At 44.2% G+C, this 13,115-nt stretch overlaps 1 protein-coding gene across 4 annotated transcripts in view; it reads right to left on the reverse strand.

Annotated features, from left to right (window-relative positions):
* Window positions 1-13,115, reverse strand: part of MBD1 (methyl-CpG binding domain protein 1) — a 72,557-nt gene that overhangs the window by 20,293 nt on the left and 39,149 nt on the right. For 2 of the 4 annotated variants that reach the window (XM_055003423.1, XM_055003422.1), the window contains exons 10-15: window positions 7,320-7,370; window positions 6,829-6,897; window positions 6,345-6,422; window positions 5,221-5,286; window positions 4,244-4,300; window positions 1,420-1,503 (exon numbers count right to left, since the gene is read on the reverse strand). In XM_055003423.1, the coding sequence (XP_054859398.1) occupies window positions 1,420-1,503; window positions 4,244-4,300; window positions 5,221-5,286; window positions 6,345-6,422; window positions 6,829-6,897; window positions 7,320-7,370 (405 nt within the window). The remainder of the gene's footprint in view (window positions 1-1,419; window positions 1,504-4,243; window positions 4,301-5,220; window positions 5,287-6,344; window positions 6,423-6,828; window positions 6,898-7,319; window positions 7,371-13,115) is intronic. The other 2 variants (XM_055003425.1, XM_055003424.1) reach the window with 1 other exon arrangement.

Here is a 13,115-nt window from a genome sequence, read left to right on the forward strand (position 1 = left end):
GTGAGTGTGCCCAGTTGGTGTCTGAACCTTGGAACTGGGTGCTGCCCTGCTCAGACAACTTGGGAGTTTTCCCTTGCCTGCTGCCCGTGTGAGTCTGCATCGGGACAGCCAATTACCATTGGGGGGGTTAGACAGGAATGACCCTGTGTCTCCTAGGCATTCTGAATCTATGCAGGCTTCATGCGCACACTGACTCTGACCCACTCTGTAAGGCCACAGAAGCTGCTGACAGAAGCTATCCTTTGAGATAAAGACACACAACCTCCAAAAAGAATTCAGGTCACCTTTGCATCTGTTTTCAAGGCCAAGCTATTCACTGTATTAAAGAGGTTTCCCCCCACAATTGCTCTGCCTGGCAGCTTTCCCCTCCAACTTGGCTTCCAAGTTACTAAGCCTCAACGTGACCAAGAACCACAACACAGAGATTTCCCTCCCCACTTCTACAAACCCTACAGAAGATGTACTGCATAACCCAGCAACACCTGCCTTCCCTTCCTACCAACAGTGCTACTACCACTCACCCAAGCCTCAGTTTTTTCAACATAGGCTCTAAAGCGCTGTTGGACTGGATTGTGTGGGGTGAGCAGCACACGTGAACCACAAAGATTCCATGGCAGCTGACAAGAGGAGTGAAGAAAGCCCCGTGGGAAAGCAGTGGAAGAAGAAAGATGAGCCACTTGGACGGACTTGATGCATTTCCTGGTGCAGTTCCTATAATAGTGACCTGTGCAGCCCTGGCCATGTGTGAGTGGCGTATCAGGCAGTATGCAAATCGCTGGAGCGGGCAGGCGCCCTCTGTGGCCGCCCCACATCCAACTGAATTGATGCAATGCTGCAGTGACCGAAGTCCCGCGCTCAGGTGATCCCTCCGGCCTCAGCCTCCCGAAGACCGGGATTACAGGCGTGCGCCACCATGTGTGAGTGGGGTATCCGGCAGTAAGCACAGAGAGCCTGACGGGACTGGCATTCAGACAAGACATACCTATTCTACAGGGAGAACTGTATGTTCACTTGGTACATTATTTTTGTATTTTTGCCAAGTATCGCACATTTCCAGGACTCGCTAAGTAATAATCTGATTTCAGGGAACAGAAGCAAAGACAGCAGTGAATGCCTAAGGTCGCTATCAGAGCCTGGAGGGCTCTGCAAAATGAGCTGCTGTAGCCCCTAACACGTCCTCTCCTGATGAAGACGCCTTTCCAGACTCTGCTTTGAGCACCGCCTTCTTGGCAGACTCAGTTGGTTCCCGCAACGCAACTAACGAAAAGAGGGGGAAGTACCTCGATCCATGACCCTCGCGTACACATATATTAAAGGGCTTTCCAAGACGTTGTGCTTCAAGACACTTCTTTGGGGGCGCTACTCCCCAAAGTCACAGTCTGGCCCTTCCAAAAGCAAGCCCTGTGAGGAAGTACTTACCGCACTGTTCTTGATCTTGGCTATGGGGTGCTTGGGTGGACGGCCAGCCTTCTTCCGCTCTTTCACTGTCCCCAACTGATTCTTCTGTTGGAAAGAAAGAGATAAATTATCGGCAACCAAGAAGGCACCTGACCAGCCTTCTCCCTGGAAGAAAACTGCAGCTCTAGAACGATTCCATTCTGGAGGAAGGTGCAGCACTTTCCCCCCTTTGCCTCCCCTGCCCACCTACAAAACACACAGTGCGTGTTCCTCTGTGTAATCCCTCCCAATCACTGTGTGCGTGTCCAAGCACTGCCCAGATCAATAGCGTTATTAGGGATCAAGGAAAAAGAAGGCAGGAAGCCACACGAGGATTCCAACTCTGTTTACGATCCGAACAGCGGGAAAGGTTGGATTGTTCGGATTCAGGGAGTGGACAGCGTTCGGTCCTTGTGGGGTAGGAAAAGGCTCCAGTTTTCCAGGAGCTAAAGTGCAACGTGAGGACCGTTTTGCACAATGGAGCCTTCATATGTTTACTTACAGCTCCACCCGTTGTATGCCCAACCCAGGACTAAATTTCTTTCTGAGATGTTGTCCGATCTCTGTACCCACTCGGATCCCGAGAAGATTGCAGTTTTACTAGCCGATTTGGACGCTAACATATCCTACAAAATGGCTTTATATGCCCTGGCTGCGAAAAAAATACGGGCTGATGTTGTGCTTAAGGGATTAAATTGACACTGGGCAATGTGGATTTTTACTGTTTTTATTAACTGTGTATACTTTTATTGTCCAAATCACTGAGGGTAACAACCCAGGAACCCAACTTCTCTTCAATAATTATATCAAACAGTATTTAGTTATTGGCATCATTCTCACCAAGTAAATACAAAGAGTATACAAAAGTTAATTCAATGATACAAAAATTCATTCAATAGTACAAAATTCATGCAGTTACATCTATATAAATACACACACGTCCCAAACTTGCTGCAAACAGCAAATGGCAGTTCCTTTATATAGCCAAATTTTCTTCTATACACATAACTGGAGGAGCAGTGATTCTGGAAACTAATCTCCGCCCTGCACACAAAGTCCGTACATGTAGCAACGACGAAACGACGGCAAATTCAAAATGACTGTAAAGATAATCGCAAATATTCAGAACGGCCAATTCCGAAGAGCATGACAGGATCACCCCTGGATCTCCTGGTAGGTGGCGTCTCCCTTCATCTTGGCCTCCTCTATGTACGTAACAGTCAAAATCACAGCAGGACCTGCTATGAATTAGCGCTAATTGGAAATGGAAAGTGTTACTGTTGGTGTATCAATCCGGAAAGCATGATTTTGACAGTTACGTACATAGAGTGCTCTTCTCATAATAAACAGCACTTATATACCGCTCTTCTTGACAGATTAGTGCCTCACCCAGAGCAGTGAGAACAAGTTAGTGCTATTATTATCCCTACAATGCAGCTGGGGCTGAGAAGAGTGGCTTACTCAAGTCCACCAGCTGAGCTCATGGCAGTAGAGGGATTCGAACCAGCAGAGTGCTGATTCGCAGCTGAACCACTTAACCACTGTGCTACAGCAGCTCTAGACAGATTAACACCCCTCTAAGAGCAGCGAATCAAGTCAGTATTATTATCCCAATACAGCTGGGGAGCTGCGAGGCCGCTTACTGAGCTCATGAAGTAGTGGGAGTCGAACCAGCAGAGTGCTGATTCGCAGCCCAACAACTTAACCACTACGCTAGATCAGCTTCACCATGCACAGAAAAAGTGGCCTTAGCGTTTTACCTACAATAGTGTTACAGAATTCTGTACTCACAAACAATGTGGTTTTTAAAAAAGCAAAAATACAGAAATTTGCCATTCATGGACCAGCTCCATTTTTATGCCTATTTAGACAGATCCTCTTCCTCCTCAAAATCAACCCCCCCAACATCAACTTCTTGCCAAAGGTTTTCTAGGACCACCAAAACGTCATCTATTTTTACTAACTGTCCAACCCTCCCTGCTCACTTATCGAAACCTGGGTGTGCCTTTTACCTTTGGCCTGCCTACCTTTTGTGCCACTGTAAGCCTCTTGGACAAGGGAAGTTTTATTTGCATGCTCAACATACACCCGCTAGTTGTGATTATTTGAGGCTAATTATTAATTATAGGCAGAGAGCTCTGAAGTCCATGAAGCCACATGGATGTGGACCTCGCATATATCAAAACACAACAAACAAGAGACAAGATGATGCGCATGAAATCAAGTGGCAAGAACTCAAAACTGAACTGGAAAGCGGCCGGGGTGGGCCAAATTCTCCAGATCTGGACCATCCTTCTCTTGCCCATAGATTGCTGGGGGTGAAACCATCAGTGCCATGGGAGGAGCAAGAGGCAAAACCAAATCCAGTTCTCGAGGCCCAGCACTGTTCCTCTGATCCTGCACTGGCTTGGATGGCAAGAGGGCATTGCCACACGTGCCCAACATCCTGTTAAACTGGAAAACAAAATCTAAAATACACGACCTAGCAAATCCCATGAAATCCTGACAATTTGAGTTTAGAGAGAGATAATGGTGTGGCTCCTGGCTGCTGGGAGGAAATCTGAAAAGGTCAGCTAAAGGGACACCATGGGCAAAAGTTAGTGTTTGGCACAATTTGGTCCCAATCTCACAATCTGAGCACCTAGAAAAACCTCCCATGCTCACACAACCCTCCGTTCTCCTAAGTTCTCTGCACACACATTGGAACAGCTGGTCTGGCTTTGTCAAAGCAGAGTTCAAAAACAGCACTTAGGTCACTGTTAAAAAGCAAGGCAGACCTCTGTAGAAGACTTCACCCTGTACTCACCCTGTGCCATATTGTGGGGATGACTCCAGGATCCCGTTCCATGGTGAGCTTCCATTTCTAGAATGGAGGGAGAGACAAGTGGGTGGTGTAAGTCAGCAATCAGAAAATAAAAGGGCTTGGGCACATAAGAAACCCCATTTAATTAGCAAAATGGGATGTTCAGAAGAAAGATGGGACTGAAACAGAATTGAGCTTCGTCCCTCATCCCAGCTCCTGCACTGGCCGGAGTAACTAGCCGGAGAAGCCAAATGCAATCCTTTCCAAGGAGATTCTACTATGACAACACTCTTCTGTGCTACTGAATGAGAAGACAGTAATGATAACAGCCTTCCAAAACAAAGCGCTCTACAGAATGCCCTCCTACATTAACGAGGACATGGAACTATGCATTCAAACCCTGCTTCTCATTAACTGCTTCCAGTTGTAAATTTAGAGAGTGTTTAAGACATTCCATCTCCACTTTTTGGTCTGGGCTAGGTGGGTTTTTTGTGCAAATTTTTACAGTAACCCTGTATGATAGACATCAGTTGTCTGAATCGTCCTAGAAGCACTGACTGTGTGCATTTTCATGTTAAAAATTTTCAACTGGCAACAAACCCATCTGAAAAGTCAACAAGATCGTCAGCCGCCTCGAGTGCCAAAAGTGAGAAAGGCGGCGAAATAAAAAGTTGTATCAGGAAGCTACACTAGAAGAGGATGGGGAGAAACCAACACAAGCAGTTATCTTCTTTACCAAATGGTGTACCCCTGACCACAACCCATCCCCCAAAACAGAAACCTAACCTTTATCTTGACAAAGACAGAACCAAGGAAGAAACCATACAGGCATGTATGAAATTCATCCCAGCGCAAGTGCTTTTTTTCCCTTAATGGTACACTGGCATTCGTCTTTTGTCTGCACAGAGCCCCCATATGTCCTGCTGCTCTGTAAAACCTGCACCACCATCCTAGCAGGACAGAGCATGCAAACCACTCACTGTGGTAGCAGAGTGCCTCCGACGGCGGCAGCCAGTGGCCAGCTGAGCCTTGGGAGGGGGCCCATCCTGACAGCCAGAGAAAGAGGGAGAGAGAGAGAGACAGACAGTGAAAGCAAAGAGTGAAAGGGTGAGGACAGACCATATATTCCGAGTCAGCCCAGCGGCCAGAAGGGGATCTAGTCGGAAAGTTTGGTGCAGGAAGTGTCATCAGCACAAAACCCTTGTGCACTTCAGCAGGGAGGCAAAGCCACTGTCCTAATACAGGAGAACTTCGTATCTTTTGAGATCAAGTTAGTTCCATGCAGTGGAAAGGGATTTCTTTTGGAAAAATAATGTGGGTATAGAAAATGGACAGTGTGAGAACCCTGTATGGGATTATTATACAAGGACTATACAAGGCTCAGAGCAAAGGTTCTGCTAAGATCCGTGCTTACTGAACTGTGCTCTAGCACAGAAAACCCTTTTTGGGAATCTGAACCCAACCTCTGGTGCCACAAGGAATAGAAGTCGTAAAATCTTCATCCTTCTCTGTCCTAAGCCAACTGAGAATGCACACTGAGGGAGGTGTGCACAAACTCTTGTGGAGGTAATAAGCCCCTTACTCATGGGTGGTCACCTTGCACACAAGCAAGAGGAGTCTGGCAGCAAGGCCACCTGAGCCTATGGCAAGGGCTGTGCGGGTACCTGCTCCTCAGCTCAGCCAACAGGTTGGAAAGCTATCCCCAAACCAGCGAGGGAGGTATGTCTACCGTAGTGTACGTTAGAATAATGCTTTAGACTCGCTGCACGCTTGCCAAGAGAGACTTGGCTATTCCTGCTACCGTTCCTTCACAAAGGTCAACTCAGAATCAACTACAGCACAGACAGCTTCCAGGCTGCGAGTGCCACCAAGTCAGCATTCCCGAAAACTGTACGTCAGTGCTGCCTCACTAAATAACAGGACAGGCACGACCAACGAGAGGGAGAGCTGCCCTTTCCTCTCCTTTAGTTACCACCGCAAACAAATCAAGGCAGGCGGCCTGGGGAGGGACGCGATGGCACATTTGTGCGACAGCTCCCTGCAGTTGTTCAGTTCGGCCAGATTCAAAGAGGCCTCTAGTCCGTTATCTCACACCCACACTCACTGTGGCCACCTGTGGTGCTGCTGACAGCCTCTTGCGGCGGCGCCTGGGGGCCCGTTGGGCCTTGGGAGGAGGCCCGTCCTGGCAGGCAGAAGGGAAGAGGAAAACAAAAGACAGGAACAGAAGTACTAAAGCAGCCAGACCTTTCAACACCAGGCATACAATCCTAACGGGTTGTTTTATTAATTCCTTGAACGTGTATGCCCCCGCCAAGAAGTTAGGGCAGCATACACGGGGGTTACGTTCATGATAAACCTGTGAGACAGGTTCGACGGGAGCGATGCAAGACCAATGTGGTTAACCGTCTAGGGTCTCATCTTAGGAACAGGGTAACATGATGCCCACTAGCACACTCTGCCCCACAACATCACAGCATGGGGGTGGAGAGAAAGAAAAATTCAAGCCCCAGATTACTCTGCATGTGCACGCACACGCGTGTGCACACACGCCCCCATTCCGAAGCACAAGCAGAACTGGAGCCACTCACTGTTGATGATGCTGGCCGCTTCTGCCTGCGTCGTGCTTGGGCGATGGTATCTTTTGGAGGAGAGGCTTCCTGGTGTTGACCGGGAAAGAACCAGGAGAGGCTGTAAGGAACAGCGCTCCGGGGGGGGGGGGGGACGACACAGCCATGAGGCGTCGCCGAAAGAACAACACAGAACCCGGCAAGGCCATGCACGAGGCCGCCTTCCCTCTCACTGCCACTCACACAGCACCTTGCATCAGACACAGGTCAGCACACTGCTGCTAGAAGAAGGGAGCTTCCTGTATCATGTCACAGGAAATGCTCTTATTCCTTCCCCACATGCTAAGGGAAAAGGAACATGCAGAGTCCAATTCCAAAAAACCAGGCATGTGTAAAACACTACTAAGCCATGGGAAAGGGGAGCAGAGCAGGCAGAAGGAACGGTATGGAGTTCGCAAGGAGAGGCCAAGCCTGGGGCAAGGGGGGGGGGGCGGCGTCTTGCAGGTACTCACCTCTGTGAGCTTCTTGGAGCCGAAGCCTTCCTTCTTAGGTGAGATTTTTTTCTGGAAGGAATAAGAGCTGGTTACGGCCAGAGTAGGCACAACTCTCCAAACACACCCCAGGACGGTGCAACTAGAAGAGGCAGAACATTCAAAGAGCAGCAATTGTCCGAAATGGAACCTGTTGTGGCTCAGATTCCCCTTCTAGGATAGGGAGTGACTGAGAAGACGGGGCAGCATGACCAGGGTTGGAGAGAATTGCTTTTAAAAAAAAAAACTTTTGCTCCGGATACGCAAGAATCTCACACCGCGTCAGATAAGCTGAGTCCACATTGGTAGAAACATATATTGGTAGTCATACTGGATAGCATGGAATGTGGAGAAATTAGTAGAAATGACAGAGAATAATAATGTGAGCTGTTTTGGGTCTGCACTGGGGAGAAAGGCGGGGTATAAATCTAGTGAATAAATCATAAATGCATCACCCCGATGTTAACCCCGATCCTAAACCTCTGGAAATTTTATTCAGCCACCTCACTGGTTTCTAAGGCAGCATCAGGTATTGCCCACAAAATATCAAGGCACATCTTCACAGGCACGTGGGCTAGAAACTTGCTTCTCAGAAATGAAATCCAAGATCTTCAAGCAACTGGATTCTGTTCTGAATATTGCATTCTATGCATTTTTGAGTTCTTGTGAAATCAGGACTTGCCAACCATAAGCATGTTTTATGAGTGATCTGCCATAACTTGCATTCAGGCAAAAGGGAAAAGATCCTTTTTCTTCAAGAAAAACATTTTAAAAATTCTAGTGCTCCGGCCTGGAAATCCCACTCGTCCACCCAACAGTCGTGTGCAGCGCAACCATTTTAAACCAAGAGGCACTGCTATTCTAAATAGAAGAGAGTCCAGTAGCACCTTTAAGACGGTTCCAACTTTACTGTCGCATGAGTTGGTTAGTCTTAAAGGTGCCACTGGTCTCTTTTCTATTTTGCTACTACAGACTAACATGGCTAACTCCTCTGGAACTGCTATTCTACTTTCTGAAACGATTTACCTTCAAGTCCTAGACTCCAAACCTGATGTCAAGGGAATCCTAAAGAATAAAATCACTGTATGTTCCTATCAATAACCAAAGGTCATTCTTAGAAGAATCTTTTTGCCAGCCATAAAGCTTCATGGAGGTGGAAGAACTAATTGGGGGAGACTTTAACCAAGTATTGAATGAAGTTTTAGATCAACCTTTAGACTAACCTACCATGGGGTAAACCTTCTTCCTTAACTTTGCTTATATCAAAATATGGTTTGTGTGCTATTTGGAAGCACATCAAGAAAGCTGAAAAACACTTTACCTTTTTCTCCCTGGTACATAACATATACATTAGAACCGACTTACTTCTCTTATCATGTTTTGCTAGTCAGGTGTTCCAGGCAGAGACAGGACCATAGAGAGTAATCTGACTATGCTTGGGTCTCTTGATTAATTTTACAGCAAAGACTGAGACCGAAGAAGACCAGCTTGGATGCTAAATAAGCTCCTTTTTATTAAATACTCAATTTTCTAACACTGGCTCAGAAATAAACACTTTTTTTGAGTTCAATCAGGACTGCGAGGCATCTCCAGAAATTGTTTGGGATGGTCTTAAAACATACCTCGGGCAAATTTATTTCTACTGCTTCCCACCACAGAAAACAAAGAGAAAAAGAAAAGGCAGAAATCTTGTTAAATATTAATATTTTGGAAACTAAACATGAGAAATCTGGAGGTAATATCAAAAGTCTATCAAAAGTTAATGAGAGAATACCAAAAGTTAGAATGATGAAAACACAGAAAATACAAAAGAATATCTTGTAGGCCAAAAATACCGAGGAAAGGGTTTAAAGGTGAATAGCCTAACCTGAAGAGCTTCAAAGCTACAAGACATAAAGGGGAATTCCAGGTTCTTCTCTGAAGATGGCAGACACTTAAATTGGATTTCCTCTTAAAGTTTGTTTGAACAAGAAAGAGAATAACAGCTAAAGGACAGAAGCTAATAAACGCTAGACAAGTGTTAACCGGAGATGTTTAAGCTGAAAAGCAGTTTTACCTTCTCTGCCTTGCTGGTATGTTTGGAGAAGTAAGAAACTCCCTTTGGTGTGGGTAATTGAAACAACTGTTGGCTCAGTCAGATAGAATAAGATGGGAAGATTTCTTTTCTTTTAAAGGCCTGTTGTGTAGACTGAGTGGTCTGAGACTTTATCTCCCTGTTTCTTTTATCCAAGAAAGAAAGCTGATGGGAGTCATGCACACGAAGAACGGTTGTGCTGAGTTTGTTGTTTACAAGCTCAAGAGCTTCTACGGAGGAGTTTTGGAATTGTTATCTGTACACATTTCAAGTCTTGAACTCCGCCGTATTTGAACTTTTTATAGCAAAGAACCAACTGGTTAGGGAGTTACGTGCAAGATTAAACTCTCCTAACAAGACATTAATAACCAACATATGCAGTGTAATGGGTGACTGATATGCCTTGCATATAGAAGACTTCGGCCACCTAATGAACTTAGGCAGCCCTCCTCCTTTAAAAGAAAATAAGTTGGATAATTACTTGCAGCAATCTATTTCAGACAAAGTGGATAAAACAGCAGGGCCTTGTATTCCAAACTCAATTTCAAATTGTCATACACTACTCAATGAAGAAAATTTAAAACCTCCTCAAGAAAGTATCGGTGACTTAACTCTTTTAGAGGAACTCCTCAGTAGTAATAGTACTCATAATTCTTCTTCTGTCTTGCCGCGACATGCCAAGAAAAAAAAAACTCTTGTTTGATTTTAAGGGCACCTTTTGATTAGTAAATGGACTGCAAAGTTATTCCTGAGACTTATCAGAAATTAATGCAGCTATGGATGAGATTAAATTCTGGATGGCTGACATACAAGCTATACTTGACAACTTTTTCAGAACAAAAAGTATTGCAAAAATATGTCACAAGAAAAACTAATCGTCGTGCAGGGAATTCACCATGTGGCTACAATGCTTGTGATTTGAACAGGAATAAAGACGGGCAAATTACTCCTCGGTGGGAGGTGTCTGTTGACATCAATGTGGCTCTTTGGTAATACAGCCCAATCATAAGGAAGAAGGTATGTATCCACTTAAGGATACTCTCACGTTTTCAGTATTCCCATTGTCTGGCAGTGTAATGGTTAAGAGCAGCAGTATTCTAATCTGGAGAGCCAGGTTTGATTCCCCACTCCTCTGCTTGAAGCCAGTTGGGTGATCTTGGGTCAGTCACAGCTCTCTCAGCCATACCCACCTCACAGGGTGATTATTGTGGGGATAATAATAACGCACTTTGTAAACTGCTCTGAGACAGGGTTAAGTTATCCTGAAGGGCGGTATATAAACTGAATGTTTTTATTATTATATCCCCAGATCAAGATCAAAAATTAGAGCAAATCTGGAGCAAATTTAACTGCTTATTAACCTACCAATTAAATTGTAATATCAATATAAATGTGTAACTAGAATAAAAACCGAATATGAGTTAACTTCAGTTATTCTGAAATGCAAGAATTTACTGCTGAGACAATGTATGATTTACACGTTTTTAAATCTAGAGCTATAACCCCAATACTGAGTGCAAAGAACACCAGAATTACTGACACACAGGTAGATAGCATTGCTGTCCATGATAGGTAAAGGTAAAGGTAGTCCTCTGTGCAAGCACCAAGTCATTACTGACCCATGGGGGGATGTTGCATCACAACATTTTCTTTTGTTACAGGGTGGTTTGCCATTGCCTTCCCCAGTCATCTACACTTTACCCCCAGGAAACTGGGTACTCATTTCACCGACCTTGGAAGGATGGAAGGCTGAGTCAACCTTGAGCTGGCTATCTGAACCCTTCTTCCACTAGGATCGAACTCAGGTCGTGAGCAGAGCTTGGACTGCAGTACTGCAGTTTACCACTCTCCACCACGGGGCTCCGTATCATGTTGTCCATGATACACTGATTTTAATAAATACGGATTTAGACAAAAAGAATAGGATACATTATCAGGCTGATGGGAAAACTGGAGAGGACTTAAGTGCTGAAGTAATGGTGGTGAATGATATAAATATTATCTCAGAACAAACCAAGATTGATGCAGACAAAGCAATTATAAATTTCGATTTCCCTGATTTGACTAATATCTCGAACTCATCTCAGCCTATTCCAACTCAAGTTGACAATGTACTTAATTTAACTAATCATACTGTGACAGGCTTGATAGTATCCTTCTGTTTCAAATGAAAGTAAATGTTGGTAAACCAAATATTATAGTGGTTCATGCTAAGATTTACCATCCCTCTAAAACCGATGAAACAGATATGAGAGCAAACCCTGTTCTGCAATCAGGCCAAGAACGTTCCCCTTGTTGTTACTCAGATTGTTTTGTAACAATTAATGCTAATCATAATTCAGACAAGGCGAGAAGTATGGGAGTAATATGCCATGGATCGTTGCAGAATGTATCTCCAATATCCATCTCTGACTGAATGTCAGGGACCAACTATAAGTGTTATTTAAAAAGGTTTTTTGGAATGTGACAGATTGGCTAAACAAAATTCAGAACTCTTCATTTACGCGATTAGATGCCATGATATAATTTGTATACAGGAATCTTGGCTAACAGTAGATTAAGTGCTAAAAAGGTCTCTCTCTTATACCCTTAATGTCACTTCCTCAAATAACAAAGGACCCTCTAGTGGAAGATTGGTATGTTTGATACCCACCTCTGTAAAAGGCACGGTAACTTTGCTTCCACTTTTAGGGTCCCTGGCAAGAACCAGGCAATTATCTCTCTCTCAATTCCTCCCCTTTCTACTATGAACATGGCTGGCTCGACTTGAAAGATTATCTTCTAGAATTCGAATTTAAACACCCTAAGACAAAGATTATCCTGTTAGGAGATTTTAATTCCTGTACAGGTGATGGAAAGTCAAGAGTCGGGGTAGTTGATTATGATGTAGATCCTCATAATAGGAAAACAAGAGATCCTTTGGTTAATAAAACTGGGAAATGTTTTTTATCAATTGATTAATAAATTTGTTTTAGTAATAGTAAATGGTAATACGAAAGGGGATGAGTATGGTAAATTCACCTATTTTAGTCAGAGGAGAACAAGTGTCATAGATTACCTAGAGTTATCTCTGGTTCTTTGGGATGATATTACAGAGTTTTTGTGGGGGTTTTCCCCAGAATGTGACTATTGACCACTTGTTACTCATATCTGCATCCCTGAAATTTCTTTAAACAGAGGGTTAATGGAAGTTCTATCGGCCGCACAAGTTGAAATTACAGCAGATATTCAAGTAAAATGGACCCCAATACTACGACATGTAAAATTGTGTTTTATTTACCCTATAGCATTGTTTATGGAAATATCCTTGAAACTGACTGTACTAATCGCACATGTTGAGTCTCAGTGAGAAAGGCGGATGACAAATTACATAAATAAATAAAAATAAATGAAAAAATTTGTGAAACTCAGCATGTAAAATTGTATAATTTGGCACTATTTGCAAAATGTAAGTGTATAAACACCTTAGTTTTCTACAAACTGTTGCAAATACGCCCCATATTAGAGAAGCAAGGGGCAAACTTCTGCTTCCTGTGTTATGTAAGCACATTGTATCTTAAGTTTTAAAGGCCGCTAGACAAAGGCAAACAGCAATCCATAAGCAAGAAAAAGCCCAGATAATCCATTCTTGAAGATGGCAGCACTTTGGATTTAAACACCGTGTACTGCTTTAGTACTCTAGTACTGTAGAGCAAAGATTTTTT

This window comes from Eublepharis macularius, chromosome 19 (assembly GCF_028583425.1).
Source record: "Eublepharis macularius isolate TG4126 chromosome 19, MPM_Emac_v1.0, whole genome shotgun sequence".
In the NCBI taxonomy this organism is placed as follows: domain Eukaryota; kingdom Metazoa; phylum Chordata; class Lepidosauria; order Squamata; family Eublepharidae; genus Eublepharis; species Eublepharis macularius.